The 27,368-nt window shown below is 44.2% G+C and overlaps 1 protein-coding gene across 37 annotated transcripts in view; it reads right to left on the reverse strand.

Annotated features, from left to right (window-relative positions):
- Nucleotides 1-26,594, reverse strand: part of SFXN1 (sideroflexin 1) — a 45,608-nt gene extending 19,014 nt beyond the window's left edge. For 4 of the 37 annotated variants that reach the window (XR_011425457.1, XR_011425463.1, XM_023617202.2 and 1 more), the window contains exons 1-4: nt 26,455-26,594; nt 14,766-14,959; nt 12,367-12,539; nt 718-888 (exon numbers count right to left, since the gene is read on the reverse strand). Coding sequence is in view for 24 of the 37 variants with exons in the window: in XM_023617202.2 (XP_023472970.1) it covers nt 718-888; nt 12,367-12,530 (335 nt within the window). In the remaining 13 variants the exon portion in view is untranslated. Of the gene's footprint in view, nt 1-717; nt 889-12,366; nt 12,540-14,765; nt 14,963-16,251; nt 16,722-24,499; nt 24,600-25,508; nt 25,562-25,808; nt 26,338-26,454 lie in introns of those variants that run through there. The other 33 variants (XR_002799513.2, XR_011425462.1, XM_023617201.2 and 30 more) reach the window with 24 other exon arrangements.
- Nucleotides 26,595-27,368: the final 774 nt, after the last annotated feature.

Here is a 27,368-nt window from a genome sequence, read left to right on the forward strand (position 1 = left end):
CCCATCACACACCCACCATCGCTCGGGGCCCGGCCGCTGTGCAGAACGGAAAGTGGGAACCCCGGTAACTGGAGGGCGGAGGGCTGGAGAGGGGAGAACTCTGAGACAAAGGCTGTGCCTTCTGGGTCAAAGGCTTAGGATCCGTGCGGCTAGAAAGATTTTTGTCCTTGTGATTCCGTTTCTTCATTTGTTAGATGTGGGTAACACCAAGCTTGGAGGGCTACAGTGAGGATGACATTACCTCACTCAATTTTGCAAACTTAATTTTGTAGAAAGCCTGGCATAGAGTAAGCGCTCAATAAATGTCAGGCCCCTTCTCTTGGGGGAAAAAAGAAGCCCTTTGTAGGCTAAATAGTCCTGATCCCCTCACTGCACGTACAAGTCTAAGTGTCTATTTCCACATCTACACCCGCACCTACGCTTACACCTTTATCATCGGGATGGATTAAAAAGAGAATTTGTTTAGAGACTCTCTTTATTTTCTTTTTCCATCTCATTTTCTTTTGGGTCTAAGATTTAAGGAAAAATTCAACTTCTGTTTGAACAAGAAAGAGAATACTATCCAGCAGAGGGAAAACGTCAACAAGGCCCAGAGATACAACATTTATACAAAATGGTAACATGAAATGACATTTATTTCAATGTAACTATTTACATACAAAAACGTAGTTTAAGCTTCTGTCATATAAAGAGAATCGTTACATTTCCTTAACTTACCTATAAAATGTCATCATACAGCCTGTGATGGTCATGTTCATTGGCACCTGGGCTGACATTCTTCCTATCAAAATCATCTTCTCGCCAGTGTCAGGATGAAAAGCAGAATCGTAGATGTACTTTGCCCTCCATAATTCGTTTTCTGTAAGACCTGGAGGAACAATTCCTTGTCTAGGACAACAACAAACACGGCAGTTGTTCATTTCAAATATCTCACAGCGCTCGAGACACACACAGCTAGAAGGTTCTCAAGTTCACACTCACCTTAGACAACTGTGCCTGGATGGCGGACACAGCTAATTATCACAAAGCCCGTGAAATTTTAATAACAAAAACAGCAATAAACACTTAAAATGAACACTTCAAACCCATATATCTCAAATTAGCTGCAATTTGGAAAAACAAAGACTTATATGATAGGGAAGTATTCAACATTGAAATCTTCTTTGTTTTAAATGACATATTTATAAATGTATTTTGCACTTTGCAAACTCAAATATTTTTAACTGATTCGACTAAAGGTGTGGCACTCAGGAATAGTAATCCATTTTTAAACCTATAGTTGGACAACCTAGATTAGAAAGGCTTATTATTTTTTCTCCTTATCAAAGAAACACATATTCATTGCTAGAAATTTAGAAAATACAGAAATTCATTAGAGCAACTAAAATCATTCAAGCCTTGACCTTCTCATCACCCCTGGGAATCTTCTGGTGAACACACTGTCACTCTCTGCTAGGATCTACATACACAATGTGTTTATTTAAAGGTATCGCACCAAATCTGCTACTTCATAACCACCCTTTTTATTCAATAATATCTTGTAAACGTTTCTCTACATTTTTACATATTCTTCTATATCATCTACACCAGGTTGAATAGTGTCCCGCCAAAATTCACATCCACTTGGAACCTCAGAATATGACCTTATTTGGAATAGGGTCTTTGCAGATGTAATTAGTTAAGATGAGGTCATGCTGGATTAGCATGTGCCCTAAAGCCAAGACTTGGTGCCCTTCTAAGATGGCCTGTGCAGCCACACAAAGAAGGCCACGTGATGACAGAGCAGAGAGTGGAGTGATGCAGCTACAAGCCAAGGAACACCTAGAGCCACCAGAAGCTGGAGGAGGCAAGGAAGCAGTGTCCCCTGGAGCTGATAGAGGGAGCGTGCATGGCCCTGTCGACACCGGGATGTCGGACTTCCAGCTCTGGAACTGAGAATAAATTCCTACTGTTTTCAGCCCCCTAGTTCGTGGTAATTTGTTCTGGCAGCCCCAGGAAACTCGACCTATCATCCTTTTAAATGCTGCCCAGGACTCCACTGGACGACCGTGAAACAGTCTATGATCCCGATTCCCTACTGCTGGACGTTTGAATTGCTTCTAATCTTTCCCATTTGTAAAGGATGAGAAAGTGAATATCCTCATAAATAAATCTTTCCCCACATCCAAGATTACTTAGAAAGAAATGAGTACATTTGCTGAGACAAAGGCTGCATAAAACATGAAAACTGTAAATATGTCTTTTATCCTTTTTCTCTACTTGAGTATGTCTTTTCTATCATCATCAGCAGCAGCATCATTACTATTTAGGTAACTTGTATATATATTATACACTGCAGATAATTTAGTTAGTGTTATCAGCTGTCTCGAAAACCTTTATTTTCATGTGGTGAGGTGGGAACAAATGAAGTTTCTGTCTAGAAAGGTCTGACCCATTTCAAGATTATACAAATGTTCACCTATACTTTCTTGCATTTTCAAAATGGTTTTCTTTGTCACTTAACTTTTTAATCTATTTGGAATGTATCTTAAGATACGAAAACATGAAATTTGCTTAACTTTCCTTTCCGCTTGGCTGGTCTGCCACTCCAACGCTAAGATTTAAACGCTATATTCATCACCACTTGGGATTTGGTGAACGCCAGGCTGGACTTCTGGACCTTCTATAGTGTTCCCGTGGTCTGCATCTTCCGGTGGCCAACGCCCACCATTTTAATTTGACAGTTCGTTCTAGCATCTGGGAGAAGAATGGCCCCTCATTCATTACTCTTTCTTTTTCAAAAATGCCTTAGTCACACTAATTTATTCCTCTAGATAAACCTTGGAATTATTTGGCAATTTTATGGGTGATCACATTGTATTTTGACAGAAACTATTAATCCGGAGAGAAGTGACATCTCTACAAATTAAGACTTTTCATCCAGCTCTACTACATTTCTGCAGTTACTCAAAGGCTTCTTTTAATGACCCCTAGTGGTCTTGTCACTGTTTCACAATTCCAGGTAAGTTTATTCCAGGATATTTTATACACATATTTATCATTCTTATGAATGAGATTAAAAAATATCATCTAATTGGTTATTGCTGGTGTATAGGAAACTACTGACTTTTTGCGTCTTATAAGCAGCCCCCTCATAGGTCCTTATTTGTTCCATTTGTTTCCCAGTTGATTGTTGAGCATATCATCATGTGCAAAAAAAAAAAAAAATTCTCATCTTTTCAGTATCTCTCCATCTCATTTCTTTTTCTGTTTTACTGAACTGGTTAGGGCTTCCAGAACAACGTTACATAATAGTGAAGGTAAGGGCAACCCTGGGCGGCTGCTGGATTTAACGAGAAGGCTCTCGGGGCAACATCTTTAGGGGAGCGTTCTCTCGGATGTTGATAGACGTTATGGGAAAAAAGAAAGGGCCCGTACCTAAGTCTGGGAAAATGGATTAAACAACTTTCCTTACTGCAGGACTTCCTGGAATCTTAAAAAAAAGTTAATGGGATGTGACATCCTCAAAGGTGCGATGTAAACTTTCCCAAACTTCACTACTAAAACCATCATCTTCTTTTTTTGGGGCAAATATTCCATAGGATGATTTCTCTGCAGAACTGTTTTCAAGAAGTGTCACTATTCAGTGTGATGCTGGCTGCTAACTCGGGCTATGTGTTCTTTATCATACTAAAGTACTGCGCGTTATTCCCAGCTCATTAATTATTTTCTGAGAAATAGATGGAATTTTACCTTCTTTTGGGCATCTGTTAAGAAGGGTTTTTTTCTACTTTGATGTGATAAAGGACATTGATAGATGTCCTAAAATTAAATCATCTTTTTATTCTTGGAATAAATCCTACTCATTCATGTTTTAACATAAGGTTGGATTTGATGCTCTAGTATTTTATTTTGGATTTTTGCATTCTTAATTTGGAAGATGGACCATTGTTTTCTTTCTGTGTCCTTTTGCCTTCTGTAGTATCAGGGCTGCAAAAGAATTGGGAAGCATCTCCTTGTGTTCTATACTCCCATAACATTTTAAATAACGAAATCAGTTTTATGAAGGTGTAATTGAAATATAATCAAAGTCACCTATTTTAAGTGTGCCATTTGAAGAGCTTTGAAAAATGTACACAGTGGCGTAACCACCTCCAGCATCATGGTACAGAACATTCCATCTCCTCAAAAGTTCCCTCAGGCCCCCTCAGAGTCATTCTCCCACCTCCTGGCAACCAGTGATGTGCTTTCTAGCACTTCAGTATTGCCTCCTTGAGAACTGCACATACATGGAATCATACAGTGAGGAGTAGTTTGCGTCTGGCTTCTTCCGCCCTGCATAACGCTTTGAGATGCATCTTTCTTGTTGTATCAATAGTTGGTTAATCACTGAGTAGCATTCCATTCCATGAATGAACTACAGTTATTTATCAATTCTCTCTCTCGCCATACTAGTAAGTACGAAGTGGTATCTCATTGTGGTTTTAATTTGCACTTCCCCAGCAATGAATGACGTTGAGTATCTTGTCATATGCTTACTTCCTATTCCTATATTTCCTTTGGTGAAGCGTTGTCACAACTTCTTCTCAAATCTTTTGACCATTTAAAACAATTGGGTTGGAATTAAGAGTTCTTTATAACTTCTGGACACAAGTCCTTTATGAGATATAAGTTTTGCAAATATTTTCTTTCAGTCTCTGATTTGCATTTTTGTTCCTAAATAGTGTCTTCTGAAGTGGAAAGACATATTTTTCCCTTTATTCTTCATGCTTATGTCCTATCTAAGATATCTTTGCCTATCCCAAAGTCAAAAAGATTTCCTCTTGCTTTCTTCTAGAAGTTTTATACTGTTAGCTTGTATACTTAGGTCTGTCATTCATTTCGAGTTGAATTTTGCTTTAAGTTGTGAAGTAAGGATGAACATTCATTTTTTATATGAATACCCAATTTTGCCAGGACCTTTCACTGAACAGAATATCCTTCTTCTATTGAATTATCTTGGCACCTTTATATAAAATCAATTGACTTTTTATGTTTGAGTCTATCTCAGGATTCTCTATTCTGTTCCATTAATCTATATGTCTATCCTTACAGCAATGCTATACTGTCTTGATTACTAGAGCTTTATAGTAAGTCTTGAAATCAGATAGTATAAGTCCTTCAACTTGCTCTTTTTCAAAATTGTCTTGAATATTCTATGTCTTTTGTATTCCCATATAAATTTTAGGATTAGTTTGTCAATTTCCACAAAAAACCTCCTGGGATTTAGGTAATTATGCTGCATCTCTAGATCAATTTGGGAAGAGATGACATCTTAACAATATTGAGTCTTCCAATCCATGAACATGGCATGTCTCTCCATTTAAATTGCTTCAAGCAGCAGCAGTACACAGGTAAGTGCTAGGCAGTGTTCGTATTTTCTTTTTATTATTTTGTCTTGTTCTTGAATTTCTTAAGCAGAATTCTCAGTTCATTTATTGTCTTCTTTGATTTCTCTCTGTAATTTTTTTTTATGTATTTTGGTGTATTTAACATATTTTGTTAAAGTGATCTCCAAGTATTTAATATTTTTGTTGCTACTGAAAATAGTATTATTTTTAAAATTTCAATTTCCAGTTGTTAAATGTTACTACATAGATGTATAATTGATTTTTGTTATTGATCTTATATCGTGTGACTATGTTAAACACACTTACTCTAGTTGCATTTTTTTTTTTTGGTAGGTTCTTTCTATATACAGTCATGTGCTGTATAATGATGTTTTGGTCAATGATGAACCACATAGATGATGTGTTCCCATGAGATCAGTACCGCACAGTCTAGGTATCCATACTGAGAAGTGATGCATGACAGTACATCATGTTTTCAGTGAATTAAGAGAGTTTTAGTTCTTCCTTTCCTACCTGTGTATCATTTATTGCTGTTACCCTTTTCTCTTATTGCATTAGCTAGGACCCACCACAATGCTGAATAGAACTAGCGAGAGCTGAAATCCTTGCCTTGTTCCTGATCTTAGGAGAAAAGTTTCCATTTTTTCACCATTAAGTTTGATGTTCGTTGTAGGTTTTTTGTGGATGTACTGTATCCCTTTTATTCCTAATCTGCTGAGAGTTTCATCATGAATGGATGCTGGATTTTGTCTGTTTTTCTGCATCTACTGAGATGATCATATGGCTTTCTGTTTTACTCTACTGATAGAGTGGTTTTCTAATGTAAAACAATCTTGCATTCTTGTTATAACCTCACTTGGAATCTGCTTATTCTGAGTATTATCCTTTTTGTATACGGCTAGATTTAATTTGTTGGGTTTTGTTGAAGACTTCTGTGTTTATATTTATGAGGGATATTGATCTCTATTTTTTTTTCCTGTAATCCTTTGTCTGCTTTTGTTATCGGGGTATTTGTGGTTTCATAAAATGAATGCGGAGGGTCTGTCCTGAGGCCTAGTGGTTAAGTTTGGCACGCTCCATTCCAGCAGCCTGGGTTTTGTTCCTGGGCATGGACCTACACCGTTTGTCAACGTCCCACATACAAAACAGAGGAAGACTGGCACAGATGTTAGCTCAGGGCGAATCTTCCTCAAGCAAAAAGAGGAAGACTGGCACAGATGTTAGCTGAGGGTGAATCTCCCCAGTAAAAAAAAAAAAAAAAAAAGAACATAACAAAATGAATGGGGAAGTGTTCCCCTCTGTTCTGTTTTCTGAGAGAGTTTGTGATAGAACTGGTATTATTTCTTCCCATGAAGAAATTATTCCTTTTACCTGTAAAGCCAACTGGCCTCAGAGATTTTTGTAGAAAGCTTTTTTTTTTTTTTTACCATGTTGCTATTTGTTTTCTATTTGTCTCATCTCTTCCTTGTTCCTTTTTTCTCTTTCCTTGCCTTCTCTGGACTGAGTCAATTTTGGTAATTTGTATATTCACAGAAGGTGATATATTTCACCAAGATTTCCAAAATTTTTAGCAAAAAGCTAAATAGCAGTCTTTATTTATTTATTACTTATTTCTATCTGTTTGCTCAAGAGGATCTACCCTGAACTAACATCTGTGTCAATCTTCCTCTATTTTGTATGTTGGTTGCCACCACAGCACAGCTGCTGACGAGCGCGTAGGTCCATGCCCAGGAACTACACCCTGGCCACTGAAGTGGAGGGTGCCAAATTTAACCAGTAGGCCATGGGGCCAGCCCCAGTAATCTTTATTTTTACATTTCTATTTCTCTTTTAGGTAACTTTCTTATTCCTCTTGTTACAAACTTGGGGTTTTATTTATTTTGTATTGATTCAACGTGTTTAGGGGCTTATTACTTATTTACTGGGTTTATCAAAGAACTACTTCTTACATTTATTTTTCAATTCTATTAGTTAATTTCTGACTGGTAAAAAATATTAACTCCCCTCCGCTTTCCTTGAAAAGCAGTATCTGCAGTGGTTCAAGCATGAGCTCTGGAGTCAGCCTGTCCGGGTTCCTATCCTGGCTCCACCACTTACTGGTGTCAGGACCCTGAGATAGTTAAACCTTAGTTCTTTCATCTGAAAAAGGGAGCGAACAACGGCATCTACCTCAAGGGCTGTTGTGTGGATTGAATTAACAAACGCAACGTGCTTCAAGCTGTAGCAGCACACGGTATGCACTAAGCAGTGTCTGCTATTTTCTTTTGTTATTTTGTGTTGTTCTTTAATTTCTCAAGCCGAATTCTCGTTCATTTATTGTCAGTCTTTGTTGTTTAATAATAGAGACACGTAAAACTATAAACTTCCCCTCCGAGTACAATTTTGGCACAATCCCTTAAGTTTTCATGTTAATTTCCTCATTGTTTTTACTTTTTAATTTTACCTTTGGTTTTTCTTTTGTACAGTTACAGGAAAGTATTTAATAATTCTGATGTGATTGATTAGACGATCTAGCAAAGAGTGAGAAAGACGTGTTAGGATTTCCTACGATTATTGGTTTAATCTAGTTCTATTTGTGTTTCTAACAGTCTTTTCTTTGTCTATTTTGATGCAACATTAACTGGCTCGTGAATGCTGTCTGTTCCATGTTCACTTTATCAACATCAAAATTTTTTGATCTATTTGTTCTGAATTGTATTCTGTCTGATTTTCATACAGCTTCCTTTTTATTTGCAGTTACCTTTGCCTTGCTTTGGAATATTAGCTATTTTTATTACCTCCTTTAGGGTTCATAGTGAAATAGCATTGTTGGTGTCCCACTGGAACTGTGGGTTGGTATACACACTTCCTGCAGGTGCAACATGACCTAGCATCTCTCTGACCCCAACTGGCACTTTGAGCTCCCTCCCCTGAAAGCCCATGGCGAACATGTCTCTTGCTGGGGAGGAGGGGAACTCTGGGGTATTTCTTACCCCTTAATTCAGCAATTGGTTTTACTGATGAACATATATTACATGATTATTTTGTTTATAATATATAATATTATATACATATTATATAATACAGATTATACATATATATATAAGCTGACATATACAAAAGCAGCATCAAACCACAACAAATCCCCCTAAACCCCCAGTTGGAGCAGGCCTGGGCAGCTTACCACACAGACTTTAGGGGTTTATATGCCTTGAAAGGTGAAGAGGGAAGGAGGTGAGGCCCTCAGAGGCTCTTGGAAGAATGCATTGCATTTTCCCACGAGCAACGACCTCACATATGCAATTGTCATGTGGCCGGAAACCCTCATGCCTTCCAACTGGGATGTCATGTCATTATTGGGCTTTTTAAGTGTTTTCACTCACTTTTAAAGTCTGATTTTATCCTTTTTACATATATTGTTACTAAGCTCTCTGGCCTGCTCCATCTCATTTTATGTGGCATTTAAGGCTTCTATGTCAGTTCTTTGGTTTTAGTTTTAGTTACATTGATTGCATTGTCTTTGCTTTTATAGAGCCTCTGGGGTTTTAGAAGATATATACTAAGGTTTCACTTGACTAGTAGTTACCATTAAGGCTCTCCAAGCCATTCTATAACGCGTTTCTCTAGCACAGTAAAGACTAAAACCATGTATATTTTTGAGTTTACCTCCTATTTAAAACAAGATGTTTGGTATACTTTGAACTCTTCCACTTTCTTCTTCTTTTTTGATATTACAATCTAGGGCTTTAGATTTGGATAAATATCACTATCTTTTACAAACATTTTTTATTGCTTTTGGCTTATAAAATGTATAACTAGAAATACAACAATTGTTTCTATTTTAACAGGTTTCAATTTCATTGCTAGTCTGTTTATATTATGGCTTTCTTATTTTTTCTTTTTTTATTGTGGTAAAATATAGGTAATATAAAATTTGCCATCTTAACCATTTTTAAATACACAGTTCTGCGGCATTAAGTACACTCACATTATTGTGCAACATGTATCACCACCATCCATCTCTAGAACTTTTTCATCTTCCCCAATGAAACTAGTGTTACCCATTAAATACTAACACCTGATTCCCTGCCCCGTAGGCCCTAGCAACCACCATTCTCCTTTCTGTCTTTATGAATTTGACTACTCTAGGGACCTTATATAAATGGAATCATACAATAATTTGTCCTTTTGTGACGGGCTTATTTCACTTAGCAAGATGTCTTCAAGGTTTATCCATATTTTAGCATGTGTCAGAATTTCTTCCTTTTTTTTTTTTTTTTAATTTGAGGATGGTTAGCCTTGAGCTAACATCTGCTGCTAATCCTCCTCTTTTTGCTGAGGAAGACTGGCCCTGGGCTAACATCTGTGCCTGTCTTCCTCTATTTTATATGTGGGACGCCTGCCACAGCATGGCTTGCCAAGCGGTGCTATGTCCGTGCCTGGGATCAGAACCGGCAAACCCCAGGCTGCCAAAGTAGAACGTGCGAACTTAACCACTGCGCCACTGGGCTGGCCCCAGAATTTCTTCCTTTTTAAAGGCTGAGTAGTATTCCATTGTATGTATATACCACATTTTATCTATTCATCCATCCATTGACACTGGGTTGCTTCCACCTTTTGGCTGTTGTGAATAATGCTGCTATGAGCACGAGTGTACAAATATCTGTTCAAGACCCTGCTTTCTATTCTTTTGTGTATATATCCAGAAGTAGAATGGCTGAGTCATATGGTAATTCTATTTTTAATTGTTTGAGGAATCATCATGTATTATGGATTTCTTATTTTTGAACTCAATTTTGCTTCATCTCCTGAACTCAGGAGGGATTTATGAGGAATTTATTTCTGATGTTGCATATTTTTCTGTTGCCTTTGTAAATAAAGACCATCTGGTATAAAATTCCTGGGTCACAGTGCTTTCTCCTGACACTCTGCACACACTGCCCCGCGTCTTCTGGATTCAGTGTACAGATGACAAGACTGAGCCCCTCTGTCATTTATTCTTTTTTAGTAACTTTTTTCCTGTTCTTGGATGCTTATGAAATTTTTTAAAGTTTCTTTGTAGAAAAAAGAAAATAAAAAAAATTGCAGGCGTGGATCCCTTTGGTTGAAACGGTGAGTCTCTTTAATCTGCAGACATATTTTTACTCACCGGAGGCAAATTCCTTTCTTTATTTACTTAATATCACTTCTTTTGCATTTTCTTAGTTTCTCCTGTATAAGCAACAGTTAGTGACTTCTGCACTCTCCATTCGCTATTCCCCTTAAACAGGATTTTTTTCACACCTCTCACCTTTTCATCTATATCAGGAGATAACAAGCCACAGCCCACGGCCTGTGAGCTAAGAGTGGTTTTTACATTTTCAAAGGGTTGTAAAAGAAAAGACAACAACAAAAAGAAAAGAATATGCAACAGAGACCATATGGCCTGCAAGGCCTCAAATGTTTACCAGCTGGCCCTTTGCAGGAAGAGTTTGTCAGCCTCTGATCTCCATGCTTGGAGAGCGTCTCCGCCTTCTTCTGGCATCTCTGCCTCTGCTTCCTCTCCGTGTGGTTTCTGCCGAGTTAGTTCTCTCCCACTGCCGCCAGCGAAGATCTGAATTTCGCTCTTAACAGTTTTAGTTCTTTGCAATCTTCTTCACGTCTTCTTTTCCGCTTGTCTATTCATCTCAACCTCTCCTCTTTCTATGGCTTTTGTTCCAGATTCACAGAAGTTACTCTCCTGAGCTCCTGACCTGGGCTTCTGCTGTCTGTCTGCCTTGTCCTCAGCACTGTCTCCGAAGGCTCCTTGATGCTCTGTTGTTTTGATTGGGCATTCCCTCTTCATGCACGTTGGCACATGGTAAGATATGGCCATCTCGGCGTTCCACAACAAAGTTTATAAATTGCCCTTGGTTCCCCCGCAACTACCCACGTGCCCATCAGACACCTGTCTTGCACGTACTATCTGCCCCCGCTAATCCAGCTCGCAGCTTCTGGCTGACTTTCCACAGAGCGGGAGTCAGCACACTACTGTCCATGGCTTCTAGGCCCCACTAGCTAAGGGTGGTTTTACAGCTTTGAAGGATTGTAAAACAGAAACAAAAAATATGTGACAGAAACTGTTGGTGGTCCACAAAGCCTGAGATATTTCTTATCTGGTCTTTTATTGAGAAATCTGTGACCACTGCCTTAGAGTCTCTCTCTTCTCTCACCTCCTGCCTGGCCTTCTGAACTGATGGAGTGCATCCCAAACCTACGAATCCCCACAGGCACTGCCACCAGCGTCCTCCCATCTCAGCTCCTGCCTGTGGGGCCTATTCAGCGGGGCTTCATCTCAGAAGCAACCAACTCACCCTAATTCTTGGCAACTTGCTTTCTGCATGATGCTGTTTCCATACAGAGACAGAAAGATGCCTGGAGTGGCTGTGGATGCAGGGGGCGGCTGTGGATGCAGGGGGTGGCTGTGGATGCAGGGGCTGGCTGTGGATGCCTGGGGTGGCCGTGGATGCAGGGGGCGGCTGTGGATGCAGGGCATGGCTGTGGATGCAGGGGGTGGCTGTGGATGCAGGGGCTGGCTGTGGATGCAGGGGGTGGCTGTGGATGCAGGGGCTGGCTGTGGACGCAGGGGGCGGCTGTGGACGTAGGGGGCGGCTGTGGATGCAGGGCGTGGCTGTGGATGCAGGGCGTGGCTGTGGATGCAGGGGGCGGCTGTGGATGCAGGGGGCGGCTGCAGATGCAGGGGGCGGCTGCGGTGGAGTAGGAGGCAGGGTGCTGGGAAACAGGGACCTCACAGCTTAGTACCTAGGAGTTGGAGGGTTGCCTAATTTTCAGATTACTGTGAACTCTTGATATCTGTATTGAGGGTCAGAAATGGGGGATAAAACAAGTCTTCCTATTTCCCACATTTTTTCTTTGTTTTGTAGAAAGGATTCCATTGCAAAAAAAAGTGGTAAAATCACTCAGTGAAGGTTTAAAGACAATAGGCTAACGTGACAATCTATTAATATCATAAGCCAAAAAGCACAGTCATTAATGTTACCTGTAATCATGTATTATTTTTCTTGCATTCTCTAGTTGTTCGTTGGTTAACAAAATATTCCTGGGATCAGTTACAGTGAAGAAATGATTGGCTCGTCCCACAAATGTGCTTTGATCCCATCGAGGTTCCTTGATGTTGATGTTCAGCGGAAGTTCTCCAGACATCGTCCTGGGCTGGAGGAGGGTCAAAAAGACAAGTCTAGTTAACATTTATAATGCTGCTACACATTTAGAAACTTCATAGTCACGCTAATCTTCAAGTAAAGATTTGAGCACATTGCTATTTACAAAAATAACTTTGCTATAAATGGCAGAAAGACAATCTAAATCCAAAGCGAATTTTGTCTACAAATCTCAGTTGATCTTAACCAAATTTCAGTAATTTCCCACATATTTCTCTTTGTAAGTACACTGTATTTTATCATTCCTTACTTTCGGAAATCTAGAAAATTGTAGAAAAACTAGAAATATAAAAAGTTAAAAATACATCAACAGTAACAGGGTCTGAAATTTGAAACCCTTTTCCTGGGTGAAATAACCAATGTCAAACTACTACTGTACTCTGGTTTACTGAATTTGTTATTTCTACCAGTAGAAGTGACTAATTGTGCAAAAAAAGGCTTAATTGCTAAAAATTCTATAATTAAAAAACATTCAGATTCATTCAGTCTAGTTCAGCATATAAAGTGCCAATTGAAAACGAAAAATTATGTTCTTAAATCTAACTGGGACATAATGGGAAAAACACATTCTGACAACCCCCTGAACAGGAATAACATTGCAGCATATAATTTCCCTCATAAAACTCCTATTTTCTGGCTAAGAACCATTACTTTTTTCCAAAAGCAACTAATTTCTTTCTCTGAGTAATACATGCTTATCTTTGGAATGGCATTGTATTGTAATATGTGCTTACTGTAACATTCTGAATAATATAAGCTGATTATAGGAAATAAAGAATAAAGAAACAAAATCTCCTATAATTCAGCCACACTGAAGTAACCACTGTTGTTTTAGTCCATTTCCTTGCAGACATTTTCTAAAATATTATCATATAATAGAAAAAAATAAAGTTGATGCCATACTCTATATCTTACTATCCTGATACTTTTTGCACTTACTGCATGAATTTTCCCCAGGGTACTAAGCACTCATTTTGGGAATATAACAACACCTCTAGTGTTTATGTCATTTTCAGTTTTCACAAGGATAAGTGACGCTGCATCCTTGTCTATGAGTCAGCCCCTTGTAGCTGGTGATTGCCTTGGACCAGATCGCTCTGCACAGCATCAGAAGGTCAAAGGATGCAGCCACGATGAAGGCTTCACACCATCACTTTCTTATTCCTGTTTCCCTTTCCTGCATTTCTAACACCAGTTCTCATAGCAGTTTTCTTTCCTAGGTCATTTTTCACTAGGCTGTTTCTTAGTGCTTTACTAGTTCCCAGGCACGCTAAGATGTCAGGTGCAGATGCTAGGCACTCCCGTCATTCGTCCTGTATCACAACCTCAAATGAATACATCTCATGCCACTGGATCAGCATCGAGCATGTGAGGCCCATGGATCTGAGCAATCTAGTGCAGGTGAAAGAGCCGGTCAGTGAGAGTGAGGAAGTAAAACTCAGCCCCACCATACTCGCGCAGGCTGGGACAGCTTGCACAGAGAAAGCCAGCTGCAGAGTCTGTGGGAAGCCATACTTCTCCCAAGGTCACAATGCAGCCAGAGAGTGTCACAACCCCCTTCTTTGAGTGACCACTGCTTTCTTATCTCACTGAGAAACCTTATTCTCTATAATCACAGACCACTGGGAACTGTGCTGTCTGAAGCCAGAACAGGAAGAAGGAAGCACCCCACTCGATGGAGCAGAGGAGCCAGGATTTACAATCCAGGGGTGGGGTCTCCGATTAGAGAGTCTCTGGACTCGACATTCCACGTCTTTCTTAATTTGTAGTTTCCAAGGAAACAAGGCTGCGGGTCCACCTCACGGTCCAGACCTTTACACCCAGCCCTGCTGTGAGCCGAACAAAGCTGCTTCATTAGACTTCGTCTGAACCCTGCCATTCTCCAAGGCGCTCTAAAAGACCCCTCTCCCCTCTGCTGGTGAGAGACCCCCGGTTCCTCTGGCGTGTGGTTGCAATAAACCAAGAAACAACTTCCTTAGACGACAGGTTTGTCCCTGCTGGTTTTCCGCCGATTGTGCTATGATAAGAGAAATGTCTGGACTTCAAATTAGAACACATCAAAGTCATGCATGTTTAATAAGTCCAGGGATACAAGAAATAGAATGGACATCAAAGAGCTGTGTCATTGTATGCAGAAATATCTAAATTTCAAATTAGAATACATCAAATGCATTATTTATAAAACATACAAAACACCAAACAAAATTCCAGTTCGTACCAGGGGGCAGAGCTTCTAGACTGGTCTGCAGGGACGTGAGGCTCTTCGAGGTTCCACAGCGGCCTCCCGGAGCACGGGGATGCAGGCCGGGGGGCTCCGAGCCCCTGAGCTTGCACTCAACTAGAGCAGGTGTGCTTGTATTCGCCGTCTACATCCGGGTTTTATCGCAGCGATCATTTGAAGAGAGACTTCTACTGCTTGGGGGGAAAAAAGACAAAAGTAGAAAAAGCTGAAAACTACTACAAGAGAAGACTATGAAAATCCACGAGATGATTCATAAAGTTCCAGAAGGTCCCAAAATTTCTCAATCTTTTTTTCACGCCAACTTCATACGTCAACCCTGGTGTCATCTGACCAGCACTTCTCAAACCACACGTGGGGAAGAACCTGCTCTGGTTTTTCTAATTTCCAATCCCTATCATGAACCAATACTTTCGTAAAATATATTAAAAACGAATTTTGAGACAAATTAAATGAAAATGTTAGCTATAAAATAAAAGCCCTAATTTTTTATTATTAGATTCAGCAACTATAATATGACTCTGTCACATTGTTAAGAAAGTTTCTAAAATGCTTACTTTCAATTTCTGTACTTACCTCAATGCGGACCTGTAAGAAACAGGTCCCACTGGCCTTGTCCACGGGTTATAACTTGAATGTACACTTATGTGTATAGTTCACAATTTGTTTCTACACTTAAATGTCACCAAATAATTGCTACATATAATTATGCGGATAATCGGGTCTTATCCCCTCCCATTTCTGAATGGGTGAATAAAAGCAACAATTCATACTCTCAGTTAGACCAAAGTTTAAACAGAAGAAATTCTTAGCAGGACAAATCTTTTAGCTTTGTTTTTTCTTTAAGGTCTAGAAAATGCTGCTGCCTTTAGTGTTCTCCTATTAGGCACCTACCATATGACACATTCTTGGGCTCCATCAGTGAACAAAATTAGCAATTCCTGCCCCAGTGGAGCTGACATTGGGATGGTGGGGATGGAAGAGGAGACAGGCAACAGCGCAAAACATCAAAGGCAGATCAACTGTTCATTATATCAGAAGGTAATAAACGGTGTAGGGAAATAACAGAAGGGATAAGAAAGATCTGAGGACAGACTGCCTCTTTAAATAGGGTCATCGGGGTGGGCCTCATTGAGAAAATAACATTGGAGCAAGACCAGAAGGAAGTGGAGGGCTGAACCACGTGAGTATCTGGGGGAAGAGCAGAAGGAACAGACATTGCAAAGATCCTAAGGCAGGAAAGTGTCTGGTGTCTTCAAAGAACAGAAAGAAGGCCTGCAGCTGGAGGGGAGTGAGGAGGACAGACAGGGGATGAGGCGGTCAGACAGGTGATGGTGGGACACTGAAGCTGGAGCCAGACTCTCTGGGGCCTTGTGGCCTCTGTAAGGCCTTTGCATTTTACTCTGAAGGAAATGGCAGTCACTGGAGTGTTCTGATCAGAAGACTAAAATTTAAAAGGACTTACAATTTAAAAGGCTCTCTCTGACCGCTGTGTGGAGGATACAGTGGGAGATAGAGCAGACGCAGAAGAGCAATTGTGAAGCTCCTGCTGTAATCCAGGAGAGAGCTGGTGGAGGCGCAGGCCGGGGATGGTAGGAAGGAGTGGTGAGAAGTGCTGACATTCTGGATATTTTACTGATGGAGCCAACAGGATTTCCTGACAGCTTGGATGTGCGGTATGAGAGAAAGAAAAAGCATGACTCCCAAGGCGTTTCGTTGGAACAACCGGAGGAGGAGCAAGTCTCAGGGAGAAAACAGGAATCAGCTAGGACGGATTAAGTCTGAGATGCTCAGGAGACGTCCAAGCGGAGACGTCCAGGAAGCGGCTGAGCAGGTGAGTCTGGAGTTCAGGGGAGAGGCCCAATCAGGAGATAGACATCTGGGCATGGTCCGCACTGGGACTGTATCTAAAGTCACGCCATGGGGTGGGATCACCTAGGAAGCGAATGAAAATAGAGAAGAGCTCCAACGACTCCGCGTTCAGAGGTCAGAGAAGTCTAACAGCGGAGGAGGCTGAGGGAGGGACCAGTGGTGGGGAATCTGGAGAGTGTGGTGTCCTGGAAGGCAGGGGAAGCGAGGCTAGCGCAGTCCCATTGGCCAAAAGGAAGAACACCTTGGCAGGTGCTTACTCCCATTTTGGGCTAGTGAAGAGAGAGGGATATAACTCCCGAGGGCCAGCCTAGGGGTGGGAACACTGCAAAGACAGTCACCTTTGTAAGTTCTGAAACTTCTAAGCAACGGTCGTAGCAAGTCGGGAGAGACTGCACGGCCGGTTAGATGCCCCTTCTCTGGGAACTGTTTATTCCTGCAAAGCCCCTGGCAGAGACCGGTGGTTCCTAACCCATGGCACACATGGAAATCACCCAGAGAGCTTTCAACAAAGACAAATGCCATCCCCCTTCTCAAGATTCTTGTTCAGCAGGTCTAGCATAAGGCCGGGCGTGTGACTCCGCAGGCACTCTGGGCCTCACCCCCGGCTCTCTAGGCACCAGGCTGTGGCTATACATGAAGCTGGGAGCCGTTTCCTGCCTGCATCTTTCTCTGCACTGCCTGTGCCCTCTCTCCGGCCTGAGCAATCTGCCGTGTTCCCCAGCGGATATCAGACGCGGATTTTTCTCATAAAATTGAGCACCGAGTAATTTTTCTTCCCTTTCAAGTATAATTCTCACTGTCGCTATTTCTCCTTTACGCTTCATACAAATAGTTTTTAAAAATTACAAAGTAGCTTTCATAGAATTCTAGTTTTAATAACAAACCATCACCAATTTGTTAAATATAAGCAACATTTAGGTCAAGTTGTGGCAAACATGATCTAGTTTTAAAATATGACTACTTTATAAAATAAAAATGTTCTAATAGCATAAGAGCTGGATAGGATCTTAAAATGAGCCACCATTTTAAAGCTCACCATATAGATGAGGAAAGCGAGGCCCAGACAGAGAAGTGACTTCGTGGGCTGTGTGACCGGTGCTGGGGTAGAAGAAAGTCTGGGAGGTCCCAAAGTGGGAGTGGACTCCCAGCCCTGCCAGGCCATGCTTTGTACTCTACTACTCACTTTTAGCTGTTTTATTCCCTCAAATATATCAAGTGCTGTCTCCACAGAATTGGTCTCTTTGAGGCCCTCCTTTTTCCTTTGAAATAAAAACCAGTCTACTGACAATGCGCAGTTCTGACCACGATAACCCCGGGGTGGCTCCGCAGCGCGTGTGAGCAAGGAGACCGGCACGGAGGCCTCACGAAGACTCTTCTTCGACAGGCAGAGAAACAGGAGAGAGATGGAGAAAGGAACCACGACATTTCTGGAGATTGTGTCACATACAAGGAACTGTGCTAGAGGTTGTCTAAGAGCGAGCTCCTGCCGTGCGCCAGTGCAGAACATTCTATCTCAGTTTTCACAATGGTGTGCTTTATGCCCACGGTGCACAGTTTCCAGAAGAGGAAAGTAAGATTCTGAGATGTCACACACATCCACCCCTTGTCTATCCAGCAAGGGAGGAAGCAGGCTTATTTTCAGACTTCAGGCCACGCCCACTAAAACAACACTGAGAGCTCGGATCGACTGGCTTGTATGTGGTGGACAGAATGACAGGCCCCCCAGGAGGTCCACATCCTAATCCCCACGCACGGTGAATATGTTACCTCATATGGCAAAGGCACTTTGCTGATGTGAGGCATTTAAGGGTCCTGAGACTGGAAAACTGTCCTGGACTACGACGGCGGGCTTGATGTAATCACAAGGGTCCCTACAAGGGAAGGAGGCAGGCAGGAGAGGCAGAGAAGCAGACTGGAGGACAAGCAGAGGATGGAAGGACGCAGGGCCACGGGCCAAGGGATGCGGGCAGCCTCTGGAAGCTGGAGACAGCACGAAGCAGATTCCCTCTTGGATCCCCCAGAAGAAACGCTGAACCATTTTAGACTCCTGACCTCCAGACTGTGAGAAGATGTGTTGCCTTAAGTTACTAAACATGTGGTAGTTTGTTACAGCAGCAACAGGAAGGTAACACACCACTATACTGGCATGAGAAACACCAGACTTGGTAACCTGTCCCCGCCTCACCAATGTCACAAACAGAAAGGTCATCAGGAATGCCAAGGAACATTGTCACACAGGTGGCTGATGGCAAGCCGGAGAACATTCTAATGATTAACTAGGACTCTCCCGTTCTCATTAGACGGCATTGTCACACACGAACCTTCAAGGGCATGCAGAGTTTTCACTTCTTCCACTCTAAATAAACCAACCAGTTTCCATACTTAGGAGTCCCATGTTTTTTTTTTTAAACTTATTTCCTATTCCACACTGAAAACATTGGGGCCAGGCATTGTCCCCGTCACTGTCCTGGGTCACTCGACTCCCTCCTCACCCACCGTCCGCCAGCCTGGCCTGGCCGCCTGGTGGTGGGCGGAGAGCGGCTCTTTGCACTGGGCCAGGGCGCCAGCGGCAGGCCGACGGGGCGCTGGGGATCCCTGTCATGGAAGCCTGGACCCGCTCCATTTTATACCGTGAGGCGGCCAACAGAGAGGGCTGCAGCTTGGGGCCCTGACCCCACAGTGGCTTCTGGGGCGAAGGCTCCCCCATGGCCTCGGCCACCATGCGGGGTACCTGGGCAAGTCCCCTTTGCACCCGCCCGCTGTGGCTTGGGCGGGGTCTGGCCACTTGGTCGGCCTGCAGCATCCCGCAGATCTGTGCTCTGGGGCGTGTCCTGTCGTTCCCCCAGCTCCTAGCACACTCAGTCCCGACCAGCGGGCTGCAGTGGGGGGCCGGGGCCTCCGCGGGCACCTTCGTGGGAAGGAGGCAAAGTCGCTGGGCTGGTGCGGAGGGGATGGATCAGGGTCCCCGCAGTGTGGTTGATGTGGAGACAGCACAGCCATCTGGCACCTGCTGTCTCTGGACTTGCCCCTCTCCCCACCAAGACTGAAATTGGTCCAGATTAAGAGATCTTTTTTAGAAGGTGTTCTTAAGCACCCCGACCACCCAAATGTGACAGTATTTCATGAGCAATGGATGGTGACAGTTTTACAGCAGGTGCTTCCCAACTAGGAGTTTCTGCAGAGCACACTGGGGGAAGTCATCACGTTGTGCAGTTTAATGATGACCCTGGGGGTGGCATGGACGATCATGGAGCCCCATGGTTCAAAAGAAAGTCTCAGAGAACAAGATAGATATTTTCCAACTGCAGAGGTGGCAAGGACAAGGGACAGTCCTCCCTCAAAGGGGCAGACTGCAAAGCACGCCGAAGAAAGTGTTCAAGAATGTGACTTCATCAGCTTTATAACACCTGGAGCAAGCGAAGGGCGCCATGGAGAGACTCAGAAGACAGCAGTGGGGAGGATCGACCCTGCCGTGTCTGCCTGAGGCTCTGAGAGTTATGCAGAACCTGCGAAACACCTTCACAAATTCAGGCTGGGAAAGGAGACAGGGATGGCGGAGCCTCACAGCCACAGGGGGACCATGTGAAGAGCTCCCCCAGCAGTTCACTAACCACTGACCAGCTAGGTCAGCAACTGCAGATGGTCAGCAGCAAGACGTTACGGTTGACACAACACCATATGGGCAGATTTCTGATGTTCAACAAACTCATTTTCCAAGATCTGATGAAATGATGGAATAGGGGTGCAGAGAAGCGAAGGAGACATAAGATTCTGGAACAGAGACTTCAGGAGGAAATGCCTGGTGAAGGGATGTCTCTGTATGTTTAAATAGCATTATGTAGCTTCCTGAAGCTTGACCAACTGAGGCGCTCATTCTGACTTGAGAATCTTTTTCACGAATGATTTAAAAGATAAATTTAGATTTCAAAGGTATTAAAATATTTTTTTGATATGAGAAAAAAAGTAGGATTAAAAAATTTTTTTCTGGGGTCGGCTCCGTGGCCGAGTGGTTAAGTTTGCGTGCTCTGCTGCGGTGGCCCAGGGTTCGGATCCTGGGCGCGGACATGGCACTGCTCGTCAGGCCACGTTGAGGCGGCGTCCCACATCCCACAACTAGAAGGACCTGCAACGAAGGTATACAACTATGTACGGGGGGGTTTGGGAAGATAAAGCGGGAAAAAAAAAGGAAGATTGGCAACAGTTGTTAGCTCAGGTGCCAATCTTTAAAAAAAACAAATTTTTTTTCTATGGTTGAGTGACACCCCTTTATGCTAAGAAACAAAGTCACTTAAAGACAAAATCACTTACTAGGGATGTCAGCTATCTGGGCCCATTAATAATTACAGCATTAGATTGCATCAAAATGAGTCATTCCTAAAGAGGTTATTTTACATATTATATATTTATTGATGCATTAATTAAGCCCTCAAAGGGGACAGAAATAACCTCTTAAAGGGGAAAAAACCTGTTAAAATTTAATCTCTTGGCTAAGGCTTTGGGTAAATACAGTATCATGGAGCCTGATCAAAATAAATTTCTCAAAGTGTTTTTATTCATTCATCCAAAAACAAAAGTAATTTATGCATTCAATATCCACTGAAGGCCTTTACTGTACCCAACACTGGCTTGGCCCTGGGTTTGGACAGACACAACAGACAAGAAACAATAAGCTGAAAAACAAACACATTCTTTTTTTTTGAGGAAGATTAGCCCTGAGCTAACTGCTGCCAATCCTCCTCTTTTTGCTGAGGAAGACTGGCCCTGAGCTAACATCCGTGCCCATCTTCCTCTACTTTATATGTGGGACTCCTACCATAGCATGGTGTGCCAGGTGGTGCCACGTCTGCACCCAGGTCTGAACCGGCGAATCCTGGGCCGCCAAAGCGGAACACGCGCACTTTAACCGCTGTGCCACCAGGCCGGCCCCAGCAAACACATTCTAATAAATAGAGCCTAAATTTCCTCGAACACTTACAGACGCCCTTCCCACGCAGAGCTTATTGTGTGGACATCACCCAACTCGGCTGGTGAAGTCTTCAACTTACTCTCTTACTGACCTGGGTATATCTTACTGAAGACTGTGATATGAATGACCCTAGTATCCAAGTTTGGACACGCTTTTCAAAAATACCCATTATTTCAACGAAGTAAACCTGCTTTGAAATCCACACTAATTCAGTTACAGGATTTCTAAGCTTTTAAAGTGGAAGTGAGGGCCAGGCCACAGATTCTCTATTCATAACACTATAAGCCTATTGGAAATGTGAGTTAACTCCATCTTTTGTCAAGTCCTTATTCAGATTACATCACAATCTTCATCCACAATTCTGGGAGGGCAATGCTGCCTTCCTTTTGCCTGCGTGTCACACAGTCAGCGCACAGCTATGCAAGCACGAGGACCGTCCCCTGACTCCTAGGCCCAGGACCGCCTCCCACCGCACAGAAGCCTTCCCGGCTGGTTAACGTCTGCTGCAATGAGGCAATGGTGATCAGTTTAGTTTCCAAATACGCTCATTGAACCAGCTGGTTAGCTGAACTTGAATTCCTGGCTCCAGGCTGCACCTCCCGAACTGTCCTGTAACTTGGACCCTCTGGACGGGAGGGCTGAGGGGAGGCATAAGCAGAGCTTAGAGACCGTCTCTGTGGAGGCAGCAGACCTGAGTTCCAGCTCCAACTGCACCGACGACTCTGTGAGCTCGTATCCATTAGCCCATGGCTCCCAGTTTCTCTATCTTTATCGACAAAATTAGGATATGGCCTAATAACACCCACTTATTCTAAGAGCTTTCCTTATATCATTTCATCTACCCTCAGACCAGTTTGGTTACAAGCTCTAGTCATCAGTTCCAGAACCCCGCTCCCTGGAGAGGTGGTTGTGACCCAGAAAGCATTTCCCTGGACATCGGGATTCAGTAGAGCTGTGGTGGGACCTAGGAATCAGATATTTCAGGAAGTACCCCAGGGGTATCCTATGATTAGCTAAGTCTTGGAAACACTATGCTGGAAAGAATATAAAAATTATAAATAAATAATGACCAAAGGCCCTGCCATTTGAGGGACGATGCTTATCCTCCTGCAGGGGCAATATACACATTTAGGTGACTGCCTGGCCAATCATGCTGCTTGCTGTCCCTGTTCTTTCTGGCTGGTTCCTGTTGAGGGAGGCTCCCAGCCCCACGGCCCAGTGCCTACCCTGACGACCTACTGAATCAGAACTGGACCTGAACAAATGCAATCTGGACCAGAGTCCTGAGTCCGTCCCTTCCTTTCCAGGCAGTCACGGGGTGAGTCACTTCACAGCTCTGAGACTCAATTTCCTCATCTGGAAGATGGAGCTGAGGGCTGGCTCACAGAGCTGGCAGGATGAGCAAGCTGAGGCGTATGAGGGGGCTTTTGAACCTTTATTTATTGCAAGATGCTAAATGAAGGCAGAGCCCATTCGTAACAAGCCAGTCCTTGGTGACTGGAAGGGCTCAAGCCGTGCCCACCAGCGCAGGCACTGCTGGCGGGGGTGGGGAGGCATGCAAGGGGGCTCAGTGGCCAGGGCTTCTTCCGAAAGATGAGAAGAAATGTCTAGGAAAAAGAACTTTCCTCCAAGATAAACTTTATTTCAGACTTTCAGCTACATGCCAGGAAAATGCTTAACTGTTAGAAAAAGAATTTTCCAAAATTTCCAACAAGTTCTCAGGAAATGTGCTTTATCAGGGATTCAGTAACAAAGCTCTTCACCCCTGGCTAAAGATGAACAATGAGAATTAACTTATTAAAACTGAAACCTGGCGTTGATTACAACCACTGCAGTTTGAAATAGTTAACAGTCTGGCTGCCCTGGTTTGTTTAGTAAGGGCCAGGCTGGTGTGAAACAGCCTGTCAACGTCACTGACGGGGGACATGACTGAGTGCCCATTATGTGACAGACACTGGGCTTTCCATGTATGGTTAGATAGCAAATCTTAATTTCAGCCCTCCAAGAAAATGTCCCCTATTTTGTAAAGTCGCTCAGAGAATCAAGTGTCTCGCCTAAAATGACACAGCGTGGAAGTGGGGGTTGGGCCTGACTACAACACACTGCTGACCCTGGGGAGGCCAGAGAGGACATGTCTGCCAAGGGCCATCACCCTACACAGCACATTTACCCAGTCGTTTGGCTTTGGGCTGGTCCTCCACACTCAGCATTCCTTTCTTATGGGCGTCGCCAGGCAGGAGACCAAATTACAAATCAGAAAGCTGAATCCTGTACAAAGAATTAGATTCTTTCACAGGGCATTTCCACTCAACAATGGCTTTCTGCTGCACACCCTCCTGTATTCCAGGGAACCTTTCTAGAATCAGGAAGACATGGAGAGCTACTGCCTTCTGCCTGTCTCCCTGCCACGGTCCTCCCCAGCGCACAATGCACAGCTCCTTCTTCTATTGACTGTGAAACACCCAGCGGACAATTCAGTCATTGTTCATATCCCAGTCCTTAAGATCAACTTTGGGTTTGGGTTTCTTAATCAATTTCTTAGGATGCATAAAATTTTTACCCATTTTTTAAAAAAAATTCTATTGGTTTCCACTTGAGACAGTGGCATCAGCCTGTAAAAATGATCAAATACTACCAAACTAGTATTTTGGACATAGTCATCATTGAATATTTCACCACCACTTTGAAGAATTGACGCACAGATTAGATAGACTGCCTATGAAAATATTTTACAAATTAATAATTAACTAAAAACTTAACTTTGAACTTTGTACAATTAAGTGTAAGTCTGAGACATAATTTTTCACTTTCTAGACAACAGTCAACTTATTTTTTTTTTTTAAGAGACTGTTAATTACTGCTACTGACTTCTTACCTTTAACCTCAAGCAGAAGTTTGGTTGCACCCATGGCCACAGTCCAGCTGAATGCACCTAACGACGGCTTGCGTGGTAGGGTCTCAATGCCCATTTCATTCTAAGGCATCAGAGAGCAAATATGTCGGACGGTGGACCAGCCTGTGCACTCAGTCTAACCCTGAATACACTGAGAGCATCTGATATCAGAGCTGGACAGACCCTTCACTCCAAACAGCATTTTTTTTACAAGCGAGACACCTGCAGTCCTGAGGGGAGAAAGGACCTCCGTGGGGCCCCAGAACTTCTTGGTACAGCCTCCGCTCATCCTCCTGAAGAGCTCCCCTTCATCTTACATATCTTATGTGTCAAGGCTGAGTCCAGCTCTGTGAGAGCTGCAAAGCCCCCTCATCTCCCTGTGTACCCGGCCCCTGCCACCCCCTGGCATCCATTACGATGCCTGGAACATGGAAGCCGCTCAGTAAACTGTGGATGGACATAAGGAGGGAAAATCTAGAGGCACCCAAATCAAACTTCAAAAGTGAGGTAGAAGAGAGATGATGACTTTGAGAAAAGTGCAAACAAAATGCCATGGGGATTCAGAGGGCAGTGGCCCATGGACTGGTGATGTGCCCATACTCTTATGTCACTAAGAGCTGGGCTTTTTCAAGCAGGCACTCAACAAATATTCATGGGGGGTCTACTCAGTGCAGACAAATGCTGGGTGCAGGGGAGAGAGAGGAAAGCAAGACAAACAGGCCCTGATCATAAAGAGAGAATAAAACAAGCAAGGAAACACAGTTAATTCCTTTTTTTTTTTTTTTTTGAGGAAGATTAACCCTGAGCTAACTTCTGCCAATCCTCCTCTTTTCGCTGAGGAAGACTGGCCCTGAGCTAACATCCATGCCCATCTTCCTCTACTTTACATGTGGGACGCCTACCACAGCATGGCCTGTCAGGCCGTGCCATGTCCGCACCCGGGATCTGAACCAGCGAACCCCAGCCCCCGAAGCGGAACGGGCGCACTTACCGCTGCGCCACCGGGCCGGCCCCAACACAGTTAATTCCAACTGGTGACAAATGCTATTAAAGAAAACACACAGGGGTAATGTAACAAAGGATGTGTGCGTGAGGGGGGCAATTTTAGACAACACTGTGAGGAGAAAGCATCTTTGAGGAAGCTGAGACTCAGATGGCCTCACCCTACAGACGCCAGTTGTGTGACCTTGTGCAGGTTACTCAGCCTCTCTGAGCCCCAGCTTTCTCATCAGGATCATGAAGGCAAAACCAAGTATCTCACAGGGCTGTAAGAATGTACAAGTAAACAGACCTAAAGCACCTGCCACCTTTCGTAGATATTGTGGTTATGGTCATTCTGGGAAGGCTGGAGACATGTGCCATGTGGGAAAGATAAGGAGGGCAGCACGGAAATGCAAGCGCCACTGCTATCCAATTCCTTGCCTCTCGCTTCCCTACTAGACTGAGTTCTAGGGCACCGGCCCCGAGGAGGAGAAGACAAGAGCTGGGAGCACGATGGGCTTGGGGGTCGGGGTCACCCGGCCACCCAGCAATCGCTCGCGCGGTGGCCTGTCCCCGCGGCAGCCATCTTGGATGTCCTCCCCGCGGCGAGTTTCATCATGCGGCCACCGGGACCGCTAGGCAGGGCGCGCGGGGGCGTGGATGGCGGAGCCCCCTCCCGTCGGCGGCGGGACCCACTCCGCGGCGGGCGCTCCGGAGAGCTCGGGGGGAGGTCAGGCTGCCGGAGGAGGGGAGCTGTCAGGCAGCGGCATGGCAGGGGTCGCAGGTGCAAGGACCCCCGGCCCCGGGAGTCCCGGGCGTGCCGATGGGGCTTCCGACTCGGAGCGCCGGGCCTCCCTGCAGCCTGCCGCCTGCGCGCTCCCGCCCGAGCCCGCGCCCCCCGCCAGGTCCCCGCGCGCTTCCCACCCGCCGCGCCAGGCCCGCCGCCCGCCACTCACCGTTCCCGGGGCCGCCGCTCCCGGACCCGCGCAGCGCCGCCTCCGCGCCGCCGGAAGCCCTCGCCCGCCGCCGCGGCCCCGCGCGCCGCCGCCAGGAGCGCGCCCTCGGAGCGCGTGCCCGGCCAGCCACGCGGCCAGGCCTGGCCGCTCCCGTGCCCGCGCCTTCGCCCGCGCTCCTCGCCGCGCCCCGGGTCTGCATCCGGAGCTCCCACGTTCGCGCTCAGGGCGGTGCGCGGCTCTGCCCTGGCCGGTGCCGCTGTTTGCCGTTCCGGTTTCCCCGGGGAAGCCGCCCCTCACTTGCTCGTTTCCTTCTTCCCAGGGGCTTGCATGGAGTCAGCATCCATTCACTCGCTCCCTCATTTATTCACCTAAACTTGTGTTTCCCTAAGGGTGGACTTTGGCACCACTGGTGCTACAAGGCGATTTTAGGTGGTACGAGTGCCACGACCCGATTTAGGTCTTAAAAAGAGTCACTGGCTCTGTGTGGAGAGTAGGTTGTAGCGGGGATGACGTGAGGGCAGAAAGAGGCCACTAGGGAGGCTGCCGTGGTTAACCAATCAGAGGAGAGACGATGGTGGCTTGGACCAGGGGGCTAACAGTGGAGGTGGTGAGAATTATTGGATTTGGGGCATATTTTGAAGGCAGATGAAACCTGATAAATAGTGACATCATTTTCATAGATAGGAAGATTTCATTTTTAAAGTTGTAAATTCTCCCTAAAGTAACCTATGAATATAATGTAATTCCAAACAAAATTCTGACAACTCTAGTGTGCATAAGACTGTGTGTGTATAACTTGACAGGTTGACTGTAAAACGTGTATGGAAAAATAAAGACCCAGAAATAGCCACAACAATTTTGAAGAGAGAGAGCAAGGTGGGCTGACTTACCCTTATATTTACCAAGTAAATATA

The sequence above is a fragment of the Equus caballus genome, chromosome 14, assembly GCF_041296265.1.
Source record: "Equus caballus isolate H_3958 breed thoroughbred chromosome 14, TB-T2T, whole genome shotgun sequence".
Classification (NCBI taxonomy): Eukaryota; Metazoa; Chordata; class Mammalia; order Perissodactyla; family Equidae; genus Equus; species Equus caballus.